The sequence below is a fragment of the Paramisgurnus dabryanus genome, chromosome 11 (assembly GCF_030506205.2).
Source record: "Paramisgurnus dabryanus chromosome 11, PD_genome_1.1, whole genome shotgun sequence".
Classification (NCBI taxonomy): domain Eukaryota; kingdom Metazoa; phylum Chordata; class Actinopteri; order Cypriniformes; family Cobitidae; genus Paramisgurnus; species Paramisgurnus dabryanus.
In genome coordinates, this window is record NC_133347.1 from 15,762,959 (window position 1) to 15,782,103 (window position 19,145).

Consider the following 19,145-nt stretch of genomic DNA (forward strand, 5'->3'; position numbering starts at 1 on the left):
TTTTTAAATTCTTAATGCCTAAATGCTGTAATATATTAAATATAAAAATCAATACTACGTGATTGAAACAACTGTTTTATTTAACTTATTGTATCTTATGAATGCTATGGATGCTTATGGCTATACAATAAAGTTTAAATGGATATTGAAAACTGGTTTTGGATTCATCTTTGTTGTTCAGTGTCCTTTTTAACATATATATATATATATATATATATATATATATATATATATATATATATATATATATATATATATATATAATTTTATTTATTTATTTATTTATTTTTCATTTATTCATGTGATTTCCCTCAGCCAGTGATGTATCATAAGATGGATTTTGTTGATATTGTCGCGAATTATGTTTCACTCCTTTAAACTAAAGCATATAAAATCCACCTATATAAAATAAAGATGTTTGTTGCTGAAGGGCTGAGCTTATATTTTAGGATCTTTCAAATCTAAATGTCAGAATTAATTTGCTTGGAAAAGTCTATAGTATCCAGTGAAATGCACTACTATGGACCTTTTAGTAACCAGTTTGTTCTAGAAAAAGTCACACATCTATTATTCCAATGTGTAGGTTTCCCATGGTGCACCTCTGTCCTAGTTTCTCTAAGGAAAGAGACTTGGACTATTTTTGAATTTGGGTGGTCCATTAAATGCCATTTATAGAGCTTGTTCAGGCTGAACAAATCAACTACACCGCATGTTTAAATGTAAGAAAAATAAAAGATGTGATGAAATTATTCTTTTATGAAATAATTTCTTTTATTCCTTTACCAGTAATTTTAAACTGAAGTAGGGGTCCACAAAATTTTCTAAGGAAGCTGAAGTTTTCATATTTTGTCTGTTTATCATAAAATATTTTAGTTTTTAGCAGTTGAAAGGTTTTGCTAGAAGTTGTGTAAAGTGACATTGGACTGTCATTTTCACATGTTTCTCAAATTTATAATTGATAATAGCAGAGCGATTGGCATGTCAGATGTCACCACCCCAGTATTTATTTGTAAAGAAAAAAGGAATTCCTCATGTCACAGTGAGATGTTTTCACCCGGCAGAGGGCGCACATAGACCCTCATGAAAAAGCGATGACTGGAGGATTTAAAGGGTAGGTTCTCTGTGGCCATGGCAACGGCTTTACCTGCGACCTGAATGAAGACCCGAGAATAGATCGGCTGTTCTATATTTACTGACACACGCAACAGGGAACTCCGTCTCTCTTGGCCTATGTTTCGCGGCTTTTATTTAGACCTTCTGGGAATCCCACAATTGGGCTTACATAGTTAAATGCTAGCCATTATTTAATATAAATAACGCAATTATGGATTTAACTTGTGCTATGAAAGAAATGCAGATTTATATAATGATACATGATGGTTTACTAAAAAGTGGTGCTGATTTTACGTAAAAGATCGCAAATAGGGGCTTATTTATCAAAAGTATATTATTATATATTACACGAGTGCTTCAGTCAGTGTATGCCTGAGGTCAGAATTTGGTTCTGAGCCGCACCACTACAGTCACTGATCAACTTATCGTCACCTACTTCCTAAATCTAGCACAGGCGCTTTAAAAGGCGTCAACTACGGTGTTAAACTGCTTTGCTATTGGTCAATTCAGACGTCAATCAGGTCTCGCTGTTCTGGAACTCTGTGACCGCGCCCCCGAGGCTCAGCGGCTCGCGGAGAAGGAGGGAGTGCGCGCCTCGACTAGAGGCACAAACGGTCTGTTCTCACAGCAAAAAAACGATAAATTTAGCCGATACATGGCGAAATTTGCTTTATTCGACGCCACGACACGTATCCATTTCGGACCGCGGCTCTGACAGCGACAGGCGAAGTGAATATCCGCATCTCACAGTTGTTGGACTTTGCCTGGTTTTCTGAGGGCTTTTATAGCAGATTCGTGCTCGGAGTCGCGTGAGTACCGGTGTATCTCTGCGGGCATCATTTCGTGTTTACTGTTGACACTCGTACGTTCCGTTCCTGAACAGCACAAGACCTCTTCTGTCTACTTTCCGGTTCGCCCGGTGTCCCTTTTAACGACAGGCCGGCTGCACACTTTCCCCGACACGGCCTCGTTCAACCCCCCGGCGACGATATAGAGTCATCCTGGTACACACTCCAAAAGAAGACCCATCGTGTTTACAACGACCGACACGGAGGATCGGTGGAAAAACGGCGACAAGAGAGTCGGATCTGTGCCCTGGTGATATAGACACACGGAGCTGTCATACAGCAACTAACCTTAGACAGAGCAGAAAAACACGTTGCTCTATAAATTTACATGTTTTGAGTCTAATCTCACATGCAAGTGTCGCGTTCCTTCTTGCATATATCTGTTATTAAGTTGTGAACACCAAAACGTCAAACATATAAACTAGGCACGTTTTGTGCAAAGGCAAGGCCTCGTCTGCTAACTCCGATAGCTCCATCGCTAACTCTCAGCCTGGCTTTAATCGGCACCTCTAATCTTATTAACAGTGCACTTTTTGACTTTCATTCAACACTTGGTTTGTACTGTACTTCAGTGGTTTTAGTTTAGTGAGATATTGGTACAACATAGTAGTATCATTGGCATGCTTGCTGAGAAGGAAGGAAATAGAGTTGTCAGCCTTTATTTTCTACCGTTCAGTCTGATTTTCTGTTAATTCCTAGTTTAGGGAAAATAAATCTTATGTTTTGGGCTGGTTTCAGCTGACCTTTGCTCATTACCAAATTAAGTCCCTTGCGTGCTTCTTGCTGCAACTCGTCCGGAACAAGCTGCATGCACTGATACGGGAAAGACTTGATTTATATTTTTGTATCATAGTTCAGGAGACATATAGATCAGGGTCAGATATCCGCAGAAGCCCATACTACTGTTTAGCCATGAGTATTGAGATTCCAGTCGGCCTGACGGAGCTGCTCCAAGGCTACACCGTGGAGGTGCTGCGCCAGAGACCGCCGGATCTGGTGGAGTTTGCCGTGCAGTATTTCACCCGCCTGCGGGACACCCGAAGCCAAGACGGGTCTGGAGCCGCCGCCAAAACCGGGGGTAAAGGGGTGATGTTTGATGGCGAGCCGATGCAGACAGAGTCGAACGGCGAAGATGACGAGGACGATGACTCAGATTTTGAACGTAAGTGCACCGTATTAAACGTTCAGGTTTTGATGAATGTGGGCGGGGCGGCACCTGTAAAATATGACGTTTATAGTGTGCATATGTTTATTTTGCGGGCTGTGAATGCTGTGGTGTGATTGCATTGATAACAAGAGTGTCAGATTTCGCTCGTGATGGGTAACGTGAGAAAGGCTCGAGTAGGGGACGAGCCTGGTCTAGGCAAAGCCTCGCGCTGTTTCCATGGTACTCGCTCGAGCTCTTATCCACGCGGTTGATTGACAGGGTGACCAGCAGCCTGCAAGAGGCATCCCCAGCCACCTAATGCATGCAAATGTGAGATGGTGTAGGCTGCACAATTGCAACACCCAGTTAATAGATGCACGTTTGTATTTTAATATTGATACTGATGTGTCCTTGTTAAATGCAGGTTTGTGATGTGTAATCGTTTTGGCAGGGCTGTATGGGTTGGTTAGTTGTATGAATGGATGCGGAGCGGCCATTGAGAATGCTAACAGGGATTTTTCATAATGGAGAGAGGTGCGCTCGCGCACATCAAAGAACCCCCCTTTCCTTTCATGTAGTACACAGCAGCTGTGCTTTTTATAGTATGAATCTAGCATTAAGAACTAAGAGGATTCACTGGTAGATGTAACTTAGGTTGTTTTGAAAGCCACATCAGTATTTTATAATTTTGAAAATATTGATCTGGTCTATGGATAAGGAGGATTTTGACACCTGTCCAAATTATTTAATCATAAATATTTGATAAGATTGTGTAATATCGAATACCTCATTAGGTTTGAGTGGATTATGGTGTTTATTTCATATTTTCCTGAATTAGTTTAATAGTAATTCTATATTTATTGTATCTTTTATACTTTTTATTCAATCATAAGGGAATGTCACAGTCAGTCTGTCTGCTAAAGCTGATCTCAGATCAGTGTGCGACTATGCGTGTTTGTATGTCCTTTCAGTGGTTTGGGTGTGAGCAGGTGCATCAGACTCTGTTAAGGTTTCAGAGGCGTATTCGCCTAATTTCTTTCCACTTGTAGCTGTGTGTGGAAGACACAGGTGTGGGGAAATTTTTAATCATTCAGTTGTTGGAAATCAGTCAATTTAAGAGAAATTGCTATATGCAGAACATCATAAGGAAGTTGAGTGGTCAGAACAGCGTGCAGGAGAGAATAGAGAAGAGGGAAGGATGTATTATGGGTGACAGACATGTTAAAGCATTAGTTTACCCAGAAAATTTGCTGATAATTTACTCACCCTCAACACATCCATAATGTGGGTTTCTTAAGCAGAACAGAAAAGTAATGTTTTAACTGAAATCGTGTTCCTTGGTGATTTATTTAATGCAAAGCCACTGGTTTTGTCCTCAAAATTCCAAAAAGTAGACATAAACACAAACATACTGGTAAACATTGATATAAAGTGAACTAACCCTTTAAGATTTTCCAGTAAGCTGGATTTTAAGTAAGCTGAGGATTCCAGAGCATGTTGGGGCATGGTTCCACTGTATTCAAACGCACTGTAAGAAACCATCCCATCATGATGTTTTTTGACTGCCGTCGCTATGACTGTTCTTCCAGTTCTTAGATATTGTATAACAGCTTGTTGCTGTAGTTATATAATAAAGATGTCGTAGATTTTATTTCAGCTTTTGCCAAACCGAGCAACTGAATTAGACGAGTGTGAGTGCATGCATGGCCACATACACTCAACCAAATGCCCTCTTTCTAAGAGGCTGTTTACACTTCGTATTAAGATGCGTGAAGATATCAGATGACAAGTGGACGACTCTACATACAGGTGTGAAACGTTGTGACCACAAGTTCCACTTTCAACCATATTCAGAGGAATTCGAAAACGCATTCGACCAGATGTGTCCGAGAAGCCACAAGAGACCACCTACTCTCTGCCTATTGATCTAATGTAATGTACTGAGCACTAGGGGTGGGCGATAAGCCGGTAGAAATTTGTCAACCGGTAGAGATTTTGCTCTATCATCTCTATCGAGGTTACGTGCCCACGTCATGTTGCTGTGCGCTTGGTCACGAAACCTTAAAAGCTCTCATAACACACGCATTTCTGCATATCTCATGTTAATCTTGAGTACCTAAAGAGTAGTGTTACATCCTTCACATCTTCGAAGAATCTTTAGTTTTATCAGATTTATTAAAGACAGATCAGCTCCAGCGATTCTTTCCGAAAACGCAAATAAACATTCGTAAGGAGGAGTCACGAGCTGCGGGAGGAGCGAGTGATGAGGCAAGCTACACTGTATACAACACTGGATAACTTGTGATTAACTATATATTCGTGCCATTTACATTATATGCACTTACGTGCCAATTTCCAACATAACACAGAAGTCTTACTTACCGCATGCAACTCATGACCCGGTTGGGACTTTTCAACGAAATCTAGCATTAAACAAACACACACGCCAAACTCTGCTGCTACCCCGGACAAACAAATTTTATCCATTGTTTCCATAATGCTGGCTTTCTTGCATCCAAAAACACACTTCTTTTTTTTTTGTGTGCAGTTTTTGAGTGTTGGTATAAATCTAAGCTGTCGCTTGAAGTGAGTCCTCAGTTCTCGCTCTGCTTTTCTGGGGGTAGTGTCCATAAAAATAAATTATACGTAAGATGTACTTCGTATTTGAAAAAAACTTTCTGAACTTGTACAAATCCTGGCAAAGTGCGTTTGGCACAGAAAGACTTTGTAACACGTCCAACTGCTTTTTTGACACTTTGCCTATGTTTAGCACGAGGAAACCAACTCTTAAGCCGAAAATATACTAGGGACGTCCGTGTACATGCGCTGTCCGCATGACGCCATTTTCGTCATCAGGATGGTCTGTGGCCATCCGCGTGCTGCCAAAAATTTATATAGACCGCATTTGCACAAACACCATCGTCTTCTTTTATTTTTACTTCTTCCAAGAACAGAAAGCTGTGGACCATTTTTGTCACCTTTGATTCCTGGTCTTTGTTTTCTTGTTCTAAACTTTGTTTGCTATTTTTCTTGATTCCCACAATTTTTTAAATGTACAATAAATGTTGCGAATCTGCACTGCCCAGAAGACCTGGTAGAGTAATCATTTGAATAAGAAATAATTTGTATTGTGTACGTGTCGAACGCGCCGATTATATTTAGAAAGCTGTGCGGGCAAAGGATATATCCGGCCCTTTAAACTGATAAAAAGTCAGAATGCTTGAAATACCGTTAACCCCCCCCCCCATCGATTTTTAGATCTTACATGACATGAATTATATTGTTTTAGAATTGCCATCATTGTGAAATGCAAAATAACTAACCATTAAGTTTAAATGTACATGGAAAACACAAACAAGGAACTGTAATTTTACAGACAGGTAATTTACCATCATAACCACCATGTGGTCACTGGTTGTGTACTGTTATGTAAAGTATGGCAAAGAGTGTTTTGTACTGCTAGACGTGTACATGTGTTCCTGATTTTAAAGCAGATGTCAAGGCATAGACTCAGAACTTTAAACCTTTAGGGCTTTGTGCCTGATATGAGAGTTTTAAATATTTCCCGATCCTGCAAGTTCAGTGCTTATCTGAGCAGGTTTTATGGCCTTCACATGCCACGAAGAGTCAGAGCAATGCTTTGGCAGCTAGGCGAAAACATTTGGTAACTAATAATAAAGTTATAAATAATTGTAATTTTCACTTTAGTTAATAATTTTTTTTTGCGTTTGTAAAAAAATCACACTTGCTGCTAGGTTTTTGTCTGCTTGGAAAGAGAGTACGTCTTAACAAGTTTTTTTTTGTTTTGTTTTTTCTCTGTGTATTGTTTATTTGTGTAGTATGCTGGGTGTGTCTATACCTGTATGATTCCGTTGTTAGGGTTTCTGATAAGAATCTAGACTTTAGCACTTCCTTCTCATCGTGTCTCTGTCAGCGAATAACCAATTAATCCCTGGACCTACCTGCTATTCCCACCAACGGTCATGGATTTTTGTAGCATTGTAGTGTGGTCATAAGACCTTGGTGTTTTCATAGCAAGCACACACAGACCCCTGGGGCTGAATTTAGTTATTGGGAATGTCCAGATGTCCAAATTGTTTTTGAGCCAAGAATGGGGCAGAGTTTAAGAAGATATAGATGGTCAGGTTAGTATTTAAAGGATAATTCCGGTATTTAACACTTTGAGTCTCATTTCTGGTTTGTTTTGGATGAATTACAGTGATGGACACTGACATTTTGACAATGGGTCGTGTCTTGACTTTTTCACTCGTTTAGAAGCGTCTCTTGACTTCTTCAGAATGGAAGTCAATGACCATGCACAAATATGTCATTAAAACAACACTTAACGTTCATTTTCAAAACTGTGCTACTCACCGAGTGGTTCGTGGTGTTCGTTGATGATTAAAAACAAGTTGTGTAGCGAAATACAGTTTCTGTCGTGTTTTATTTGGCATTTTGTAAAATTCCATTGACTTCTCTTGGAAGACTCATTGCTCGCTAATGTATCATTCCGCTGCCGGGAAACAGAAAAGGGTCTGTTTACATGTGGTTGTAGTATTTTTGCTCGGTTTCTCTCAGAATAAATTTTTCCCATATTTGATGGCTCAGTGACCAGCTTTAGGTTTGAAGTTGAGCTCGATTGTGACTGTCTATACCCTAGACACTGAGCGTACTTGTATGGCAAAGTGGTTGTCGCCATCAAGTGGTCGGGAGTGTGCTAACGCTTCAGACACAAATATAGAGCGGAAGTATATACGCGGTTGTGAGGTATCTGAAAAAATAGTTCCACTATAGCAAATAACACGGATTGAAATCATAGATTGCGCCAATATATTTGTTTTTAATCATCAACGAACACCACAAACCACTCGGTGAGTAGCACAGTTTTGAAAATGAACGTTAAGTGTTGTTTTAATGACATGTTTGTGCATGGTCATTGACTTACATTCTGAAGCAGTCAAGAGACGCTTCTAAACAAGTCAAAAAGTCAAGACACGACCTATTGTCAAAATTTCTGTGTCCATCACTGTAGTTCATCCAAAACAAACCAGAAATGAGACTCAAAGTGTTAAATACCGGAATTATCCTTTAACTAAATGCTTAGATTCATTCGTCCTCAGAGCAGAGCTGTCTCAAGGCATCGTGGGTAAGGCCAAAGGTTAGGCAGGATGTGGAAATGCTGTACATATCTACATTGTTGCCCATTCTATTTTAGTCTCCTATTAAGTGTAATCTTTAGTTTCCTCTCTCTCCCTCTCTTTACTTTCCCACTCTTAGTTGGCAAAAGAGCAGGGAACTTTTGTGATCTCCTTTAGCAGCGCGTTTCTTCTAGAGACAACACCACACACATTGCAACTTTGTAAGTTATGTTCGGGTCAGTCTGACTAACAGATGTGGCCCAAGAAGAATAGGTCATTGGGACAAGACCGTAACCAATGAAAAGACACAGGTGCATGTTTTGATTGGATGTGCCTTGCCCTTCGACCAGCATTCTGTAATACCTTATCAACCAATCAGAGTGGAGTTAAAAGAACAGACAGTGACCTTGTCCAGCCAGCATGTAGATTAAGCTGAAGGGGGTGGCCTTGTCTAATCTGAGACAGAAGTGACCTCGCATCTGATGGTCATATCACATAAATTGATGTACATCAAAATAACAACTGCTCCTCTTGATCTCCTGTGTCCGACGTGCTTTAATTAATCCTCTGTCTGTCTGCAAAGGGTTAAATCTACAGGCGCTGAGCTGGACTGATACACAATGCCTTATATGGGATAAAGGGAGAGTGGGAGAAATGGAGCACAGCAGAAGGAGACAAAGTTTTTAAAGAGCAAGGGGGGTATAAAGACATCAAGATTGATTGCTTACAGCAGGATGGGGAGAGAAAATACAGCAAGCTCTGTAGGATAGTGGGATCTTGTAATCCAAACCTTCGCAAACCCCAGAGGAGCAAGAAATACATGGCCACAACAGAAGACATCTGTGTTTGTTTATTAAAAGTTTAATTAATCGTCTCCACAGCTTTCTGCATGTATGAGTTAGGCGGACGTACTGTATATGCCAGTGTTGTATAGTGTAGACTTCGACGTACGTGTGACATGTTTAAAGTATTGATTGTACAGTATGTCAGCCTCAGTATTTACATCAAAAGGTTCTTTGTAGTAAATCTAGTGATTTATAAAAGGTTATGAAAGGGCAAGAAAGAAATAGTGCTTTAAAAAAAACTTTGACTGAACGGTTCTTGGAGGAACTGAAAAATGGTTCTTCAATGGCATCATTGTGAAGTACCCTTATTTTTAATAGTGTAAAGTGCTTGTGAATTAGTTACTGACTCTCAAATGACAAATGCAAATCCCACCAAAACACCATGTTGTGCTAAATGGCTCATTTTCAGTCAAAGAGCAGTGCATTATGGGTCAGAAAGTTAAACCGTACCATTACAGAGATCTCACACTTGTGCACTGTTTACTTTTAGACTTGCAATTCTCTGTCTCTGGCTAATATTTGCCAGCATTGAGTTAGTGATAAGACTGTGTGCATGAGGATATCAAGAATTACATAGAGGGCGATAAAAAGACAGAGATGAGACAACTCTTTGAAAGATGAGTTTCGTAATTCACGGTTCACTGTAGTTTATAGTTGATGACTTTAGCTTAGACAAGCAGCAATATTAACCTGATATTTATTATGTGTTTAGATGTTTGAATAATCTACTAAGCCTGAAGGCAGAAATTTGGTCCACTTTTTACACATACGCACAGTGAAACCCCAGGTATGTTGTAGGTTGTGCAGGCGTGTATTGGAGAATGTAGGTATGTAGCCTATGAGATTATATTTATACTATTTATTCCATACATTCTGTGCTATAAACATTAGTTTTGCTTTTTTCAACATATTTTTGACTGCTTGGTGATAAATGGACAACAAAAATCCCATAGATTTAACCTACGCAGAGACCTACGCAATATTAGGGACTGGTTTCGTATAGGAGGTGGGCTTTTTGACTTATGACAGGAAGCAACCATCCAAAACACAGTGACATTCATTCATAACATCCTTGCATCACGGCAGTAATGTGTAGGGATGAGCACCGCTAGCGTAGCGTACTGTAAATGGAAAATCTAAAAGTCATCCTCGCCGTCTTTATTCTGAGCACTTGTTACAAACATTACTGTTTAAAGGGGTCATATTATGAATTTTTTTAAGATGTGAAAAATGTATTTGGTATTCCCAGAGTACATATGTGAAGTTTTAATTCAAAATATCCTACAGATAATTTATTATAACATGTTAAAATTGCCACTTTGTAAGTGTCTTTTTTGTTATTTAGTATTTCAATTGTTTTTTTCTCTTTCTCTCTGCACTAAATGGCATTACTGTGGCTGGATAGTGCAGATTAAGAGGCAGTATTATTGTAATTGGCCTTGCTACCTACGTCACCCAACAGGTAAAATCTGAACAACGTAATTTTTCACATGCTTGCAAAAAATTGTTTACCAAAACAAAGTTATTTGGGTCGTTATTATTTTACGTTTTCTAGGTTGATAGATTGTCAATAAGAATTAAATCGATAAAACTTAACGATTGTCAAATAAGCAAGCACACTACAGCCGGTAAAAAAAATGAAACGCGCGCGCAGATGTTAAACTAACCATGATTACAATGATGCTTGATGCCAAACATGGATCTGATAGGGTCTGAAACAGAAAATGCAAATACGGTTAGGATACTGAAAGCAAAGACCCTCTTTAGGAAAGCCTGCAAATAAGCATAGCAATGCTGCTATACACAGGGAAGCAGACCAGAAGCCATTTTTAAAGAACAGATTAAAATGTAATCTTAAATTCTGGCAAGAAACTGTAAAATGTAAACTGTAAATGTCGTTACACTCTGAACGCCCGCAACATATATCACTGATAATTATTTACTGGCTGAGGCGCTACACGCTAAACACTTTTGCAGGTTTTCTAATGGAAGGTTGAAACCTTCATAATATAAGCATCTTTGCTGAAAGTACGCCGCGGGTCTAAGCTGAGGTGACAACGGGAAAAGTGGCCAATGCCCATCATGTGCTTCTTGGATATAATTACTACAAACAGTGTATCAACATCTCTGAAAGCGAGGTGAACAACTAGAAAAATAACAATTGATGATAATGAAACTTTTATTTTGTCATGGACGCATGGACTTTCATGCGACAGTGCGGAATTTCCATATGAGGCAGAGTTATACTGTGTCTATTAGTCATTACGAGATAAAATTGATGATTTTTATCAAAACACCAACTTTATCGGTTAATTTTACAATCCCACTAGCATGTTATTTATACAAAATTTTTTTATTATTTTTTTATTTTATTTCGCGTGAGGAAGCTGGTGTTTTTACGCACCCTTTCATGCCCATTGGCTATATGCCACTGCTGTAAAGGCTTATTGCGGTTAACGATTATTCGTTTGATTGATCGTTAATTTAAGCGATCATCGAATATGGGAATAAATTGCATAAATTGACATCCCTAACATGTATTGAATCGTACAAAATTATGCGATTATTAGAAAAGTAATATTAATGAGACCTAACCCGCCATTAAACGCAGTTTCGCTGGGATGGGTGGAAGCAGATTGTACCAAAACGTACAACCATTCATTCTCTTTTCCAGTCTCTCTCTCTCTCTCTCTCTCTCTCTCTCTCTCTCTCTCTCTCTCTCTCTCTCTCTCTCTCTCTCTCTCTCTCTCTCTCTCTCTCTCTCTCTCTCTCTCTCTCTCTCTCTCTCTCTCTCTCTCTCTCTCTCTCTCTCTCTCTCTCTCTCTCTCTTTCTCTCTCTCTTTCTCTCTCTCTCGTTGGCAAATGAGCATGAGTGGGTGTGTATTTGGGGGGTAGTTGTTATAGTGATGAGGAGGTTTTTCTTGTATGTTGTTGTCATGGCAACTTCGGCCACTTGATATCCCCTTCACGTGAGGTTGAAGAACCCCATCTCATCATACACACTCGTCCGTTTGATCCCCCTCCCAACGCATCTGCGTATTACACCACCGTATTTGGCCACACACACGGTACTGAAAAATAAAATGCTGTGTAATATTTGTTTCAGGAATTTAGGTTCATATTGAAAAATGATGGTCAGATTCGAGACACATTAGGAGGACAAACATGTAATCTATGTGCTTATGTGTATTTGTCATAGAGCTGTTAGATATGATGAGCAGGAGCGATTATTAAGACCATAGTTCACTAGCAAGGGAGTGCATGAACGTAAGAAAGAGGTTAGTGCTAGTTTTACACCAAAGAGTTAATGGACTGATGGATTGTAACAGTGCAGTGAGAGAGGAGGGGATGTGCAGACCTGCAAGGCTGAGTTCCTGACAGTTGTGCGAGTGCACTCGGCTGTGATTGTGTACTACACACAAAACACAATCACCTCTCCTGAAACCGGTACTGCCTGTAGGACAGGCCTTTGACTGACCTTACCGAATATTTATCACACCCACACTGTTACCGTAGGCCACGTGTGAGATTTTGAGGCTGAATTTGATCATTAACATAGTCTGAGTTTTGTGTGTGTGTGTGTGTGTGTGTGTGTGTGTGTGTGTGTGTGTGTGTGTGTGTGTGTGTGTTTGTGTATTTTCAGTTGTGGTCTACAGCTCACAGTAAACACATGAGAATTTAAACCTTCATTAACTCTCTCACTCTGTCTCTTTTTCTCCTTGTAGCTCCTCCCCCCAGCAGATTTAACCGAAGAGTGTCGGGTGAGTTTCGTTTGACGTCATTGGACTAATCATGTGGTTTAAAGTGAATGTGTGCAAGTGTCAGATAAGTGCCCTGTCTTTCGTCATTTCCCCCTGTTGTTTGGTTTATAGTAATTTTGTCGCCACTCAGACTCTATTGCCCACTTTTTCTATTTTCCCCCATGCCCATTTCAATTATGTTACAGTAAATTTCCCCACTTTTAAAGTCCCTTTGTCAGCAGAGCCCCCCACGTGAATTGAAAAATCAAGATATACCACCTGTGAACTCGGATAAAGGTTAAAGTTTGTGTGTAACAAATTGTTTCAAACACCTGATTACGAAAAAACTTTATCCAGTCTTAGTTTCGTTCCCATTTCTCTCTGTTACTTTTTATGTCCTCTGTGTCATAAATTGCATGTTTGACAGCTTTATGGTCTGTGGTTTTATAAAGTTTAAAAATGTGTTTCTATACTAACACTTTACTAGTAACACTTTACAATAGTGTTATATTAGTAAAGATTAGTAAATGCGTTAACAAAAAAATTTTCAGCATTAATTGATCTTTGTTCATGTTAGTTAATGTCAATACAGTTACTTAAAGGAAAACACCACCGTTTTTCAATATTTTACTATGTTCTTACCTCAACTTAGATTAATTAATACATACCTGTCTTTTTTCAATGTGTGCACTTTTAATCTTTGTACAGCGCTTCTTGAATGTGTTAGCATTTAGCCTAGCTCCATTCATTGCTATGGCTCCAAACAAAAGTTTTATTTTGTGCCACCATACTTACTTGTGTAACTACTCATGTAACAGTATTTAAATAGGAAAAACATGGAAGTGTTTGGTGGCTTCCAAATTAATCCCTGTTTGGAACCTAAGGAATGAACGGGGCTAGGCTAAATGCTAACACATTCACGAGGTGCTGTACACAGAATAAATTTAAATTAATAAATTAAATTTTTTCTTCAACATCCTAAGGCCTGAGCTTTGGTTTGTCTTTTTATCAAATTTTTTTTAGCTATTTGGGGTTATGAAGAACCAATAAATATAAAGAACCAAATATTTTTCTTTGAACATGAAGCAGTGTAATTGTCCACATTTGTGTAAAAGAGGTTCAAGTTATACAGAATAAAGTATCATGGTGCCAACAACAAAAAAATGTCTTAATTCTTGCGAGGTTAAGTTAGTTCATGGTGCATTAACTATTGTTAACATTTTTGGTGTATTGATTTTAAAAATGTATAAAACATTTCAACATTTTTTGTGTATTCAAGTCTATTAATCTTCAATAATAATAATTGCAATTACAATATCAAGGTGAAACATAGACAATTATGATTTTTGTCATCATGCAGCCCAAACACATTCACATTGCGACATAATGCAATTCATCAACTGGGCTACATACTAAACTCTCTCTTGTACGCTCCTGTATGCACGGTTACATAAATCTGGCAGTACACGACTTGTACTGTATGCAGACCCTTGTGTAGGCATAAAAACTCAACTATACTTCTAGTTTCATGCATTAACTATTTATTAACAAATACAACCTCATTGGAAAGTGTTACCACTTTTTTAATGATTAAGTCAATAAATGTTATTTTTCTAAAATATTTTATCAGTATGTGCGGAGGCCTTTAATCCCGATGAAGATGAGGAAGACTCTGAGCCGAGAGTCGTGCATCCAAAAACAGATGAACAGCGTTGTAGATTACAAGAGGCCTGCAAGGACATACTGCTGTTCAAGGCCCTCGATCAGGTACAAGCTTGCACGTAGATATGAAGGGCTGTAAAGTCGTAAACACACTGTCGACATCCAGGTCGTATCAGTCAAACAGGTTTGGTGCAGTTTGATGGCTGATCACATTTGGCTTATTTGGCAGCCGCTTTTATCCAAAGCGACTTACAGTGCATTTAAGCTATACTTTTAATCAGAACATGTGTTCCCATGACCTTTGCCATTGCTAACACAATGCTCTACCAGTTATGCTACAGGAACATGTTCATTGTGGGGGTTTTTAAGCTGTTTGTAGGTAAACGCTGTAGTGCTATAAGAATATTGTTGTTTGTTTGAGCCGCTTGATGTGTACATCAAAACTTGTGGCAGGACTAGGTTTAATATACACATATTGAAAGTTTTAAACATATATGATATGTATATTAATAAAGACGGTGATTGTAAATTCATAAATGATAGATCAAACTGTCAAAGTTTTTTTGGCATTGTACTTTATAGACATCAGATACATTTCGCAAATCTGTCCTTTTTTCCTCTTTCTGTACAGGAGCAGTTTTCAGAGGTGCTGGACGCCATGTTTGAGGTACTTGTGCAGCCGCAGGAGCATGTCATTGACCAGGGAGACGATGGGGATAACTTTTATGTAATTGAGAGGTGTGTGTGTGTTTTAATAAAACGGGGTATTTGTAAAGGTGAAACATTTTTACAAATGATTTTTAGTTGTTTACATGTAAAGCTTTTGTGTTTTTGCAGGGGTGTGTATGATATTGTGGTAAAGAAAGACTGTGTGGGTCAGTATAATAATAAGGGCAGTTTTGGAGAATTGGCCCTCATGTACAACACTCCACGTGCTGCAACCATCATTGCTAAAGAGGAGGGAGCGCTGTGGGGACTGGTGAGTTTGTGAAAGAGCAAGACAACTTACTGCTGTACAACAGCACCACCATGTGGATATAAAGTTAAATCGCTGAATTACCACATTGTCACAGCCGAACTTCAGTTTGTATTTTACTTCGAACCAACATAAAATCTAAATATGAGTTTGAGAGAAGCATACATTCAGATCTTGGAATAGTTTTTCACTTGGACTTTCTATATGTGTGTTTCAGGACCGGGCAACTTTCCGTAGACTCATAGTGAAGAATAATGCGAAGAAGAGAAGGATGTATGAATGTTTCATCGAATCAATCCCTCTGCTCAAGTCACTAGAGGTAAAACAGAAAACATTTATTCATGTGATTGCTAGACAATGTGCGAACGAGTATCAGAACTTTACAGCTATATAGCCATGTTACTATTAAAGGGAAACTCATTTTTCAGCTCCCATTAGACCTTTTAGCATCGCGCTCAAAAATAACCAAAGAGTTTCCATATTTTTCATTCTGTAGTTACATCATGTACTAAGATTGACAGATTGACTTTGCTGCCGTAACATGGCTGCAGGAGGCGCAATGATATTACGCAGCACCTGAAAATACTTTCAATGGCAGGGGACTATTTTCAGGCACTGTGTAATATCATTGTACCTCCTGCAGCCACGATACGGCAGCAAAGTCCTTGATTATTACGCTGGAATGAGAGTATAGTTCATAGCCATATCTGCCTAGAAAACCGCAGCTTTTAATTTTCCGTCGGTCTTAGTACACGATGTAACTACAGAAGAGTCAAGTTTTAAATAGGATAAAAATTGAAACTTTTTGGTTATTTTTGAGCGCGATGCTAATGGTCTAATCCGATTCAATGGATTATGTTTAGCCTATGCTAAAAGTGGTACCGCCAGACCCAAAGATCGAAGATTCCAAAACGATAACAATCATATGTTTAACTCTAGGGGAGCTGGAAAATGAGCATATTTTCAAAAAAAGTGAAGTGTCCCTTTAAAGCAATAGTTCACTGAAAATGAAAATTCTGTCATTTGCTCACCCTCAAGTTGTTTCAAACCTATATACATTTTTTGTCCTACTGAACACAAAAGATATTTTGAATAATGTTTGTAACCAAATAAATCTGGGGCACCATTCACTTCCATGGTATTATTTTTTCCTACTGTAGAAGTCAATGGTGCCCCAAACACTTTTTTTCAAATATCTCCCTTTTAACAACTTTGCGGTGAACAATTGATGACAGAATCTTCTTTTTTTGTGAACTATCCCTTTAAGCACATTTTTTCAATGGAAAAAATGTCATTGTTGCATACTTTGACTGGCAATAAAATTAACAAATATCAACTTTTCTATTGTAGGTGTCAGAGAGGATGAAGATCGTCGATGTTTTGGGTGTGAAATCGTGTCATGATGGCGAGAGGATCATTATGCAGGTGACTTGTATATTAATATATACTCAATGGAAAGTTTTACATTAACTCTTTCCCTCTTTTTTTTTTTAAAAAAAAAGAGTTAAGTGTGTTTTTAGTATCCTAACACTTTGTTCACATAAAGTCATACAATTGTTAATGTGAAAACGTGATATTTATTGAGTGAATCTGTGGGAGGTACAGGTCTTAATATCCTCTGTTCAGAACTAAATATACAGGCACACACACTCACATACAGGTGTAATTATAGCACTTTAATAATCGAGCGGGCCTGCAGATAAGAGCTCTGACTGATGCTATTGTATCATTAATCATCATTATTATTGCTGCTTTACCAGGGCGATAAGGCTGATTGCTTTTACATTGTGGAGTCTGGAGAAGTGAAAATTATGATGAAGAGCAAAGTAAGTGATTTTATTGCTCCTTTTCCCTATCACCTCTTTTAAAGCTCACCTCTTTATCTGCTTTGTTTGTTAATGGTTAAGTGAAAATTGTTCAGATTTGTATTTACTATATATAGTGTGTTCATTCATTTGAAACTCTTATCTATATTCTGTCTCTCTCAGACAAAAGCAGACAGACAGGATAACGCTGAGGTTGAGATCGCTCGTTGCAGTAGAGGGCAGTATTTTGGAGAACTTGCTCTTGTCACCAATAAACCGCGAGCTGCCTCAGCCTACGCTATAGGGGATGTCAAATGCTTGGGTAAGTCTGTGCTTGACTATATATTTAGTCTATATACAATATGTGCCACGTTTTTGTTACGCGTGTAGTTTGATGTGCGTGGTCTTGTGTTCTAGTGATCGATGTACAAGCCTTCGAGCGTTTGTTTGGGCCCTGTAAAGAGATCATGAAGCGGAACATCGCCCACTATGAGGAGCAGCTGGTGGCTCTGTTTGGATCCAGCGTTGACCTGCGGGACTGAGACAGACTTGGCCGTGCCTTACACACACACACACACGCACACCCACAAAATACAACACAAGTTTATACACACTCAAAACATTTTGTAGGTACACATTCCTTTTTATGTGCACTCATACTCCAGCCAACACACACTTAAATCATACCTCACACACACATCTACTTTCATTGCGTCAGCTGCTCAGTATGAAACAAGCATTACCAACCTAACTGCTGTGACCCTGAACCAACCACAGCCTGGAGAGGACATGTATGCATACACACACCCACACACATTCACTTACACCAAAAATCCCCAGCCAAGGACTCAGCCTTCATCATGGTCACCTGCAGTCAAAACAAAGAAAAGTGATGCGATAAAGAAACAAAAATCTATGTTTAACGAGAAAAGTTGATATCTTTCAATAAAAAAATGCAAAAAAGTGCAAAAATTTTAAAGTTTTAGAGCATTTTATGGTAATGCAAAGCTTTGATAAACTCTTGTTTAAATATGACCCATTTCCTTCCCTGCTGTTGGTGCATAAAAGTATTTGCAGGTGGTATCCACAGTGACAGATTTTTCTCATTTAAACTCCACGTTGTATTGATTAATGTATTACTATTATTATCATCATCATCATCATTATTCTATATTATTTTCTTGAAGGTTGACTTTTTGTTACACCGCCCCCCCAAATTGGAGGATGCAAGGCAAAATATATTGCAGATTTTCCCTTTATTCTTTCTGAACGAGTCAGCCTGAAAAATAAATAAAGCAGACATTTTGGTAACCTGTGTGTGTGCGTGCAATGAAAGGTTTGGTCTGTATTTACATGAACAGTGCCATTTAAATGTCAGGAGTCAACTTGGTGTTTGTAAACCTTGAAGTGGAGGCACCATGAAAGTGTTTTAGAATGGAGTGTTCTTTTATTTTCATTTAGGATTGTAGTTGGTTATTGTTTGTTGGTTATCACCACTGAGAGTTGGCTAGTTACAGCATTTACTGATTGTTCTTTTAATAAACTTTGGATAAATCAGGGTGTCTGCATTTATTTGGAATGGGTGGTGTTTTTTTAGGGAAGGGCTTATTTAATATATTTATCTGATTGGATGAATTGTGAATGAAGGGTAGTACATTAAAAAATAAATACTGCAGTGTTTTTTATTACTAAACAAAACTGCTGACAAAAGTGGTGATGCACCAAGGATCTTTTTATACTATTTGGAGTTTATGTGAGGTAAAATGCGGTGATTGTATTGATTGGTCATCTATTAAAGCGTTAATAATGGTAAGTATTTATTACTATTTTCACAACCTAAATTAATTTAAACAAAAACCCTGCTAGAGTAA

At 38.5% G+C, this 19,145-nt stretch overlaps 1 protein-coding gene across 1 annotated transcript; it reads left to right on the forward strand.

Moving 5' to 3' along the window:
• The first annotated feature begins 1,664 nt into the window (after nt 1-1,664).
• prkar2aa (protein kinase, cAMP-dependent, regulatory, type II, alpha A) lies at nt 1,665-18,831 on the forward strand. Its single transcript, XM_065247107.1, has 10 exons — nt 1,665-3,123; nt 12,817-12,852; nt 14,462-14,598; nt 15,125-15,231; nt 15,331-15,472; nt 15,687-15,788; nt 16,820-16,894; nt 17,230-17,295; nt 17,458-17,596; nt 17,692-18,831. Exons 1-10 carry the CDS (start codon nt 2,874-2,876, stop codon nt 17,814-17,816), a joined length of 1,179 nt encoding a protein of 392 aa, XP_065103179.1. The 5' UTR covers nt 1,665-2,873; the 3' UTR covers nt 17,817-18,831.
• Nucleotides 18,832-19,145: the final 314 nt, after the last annotated feature.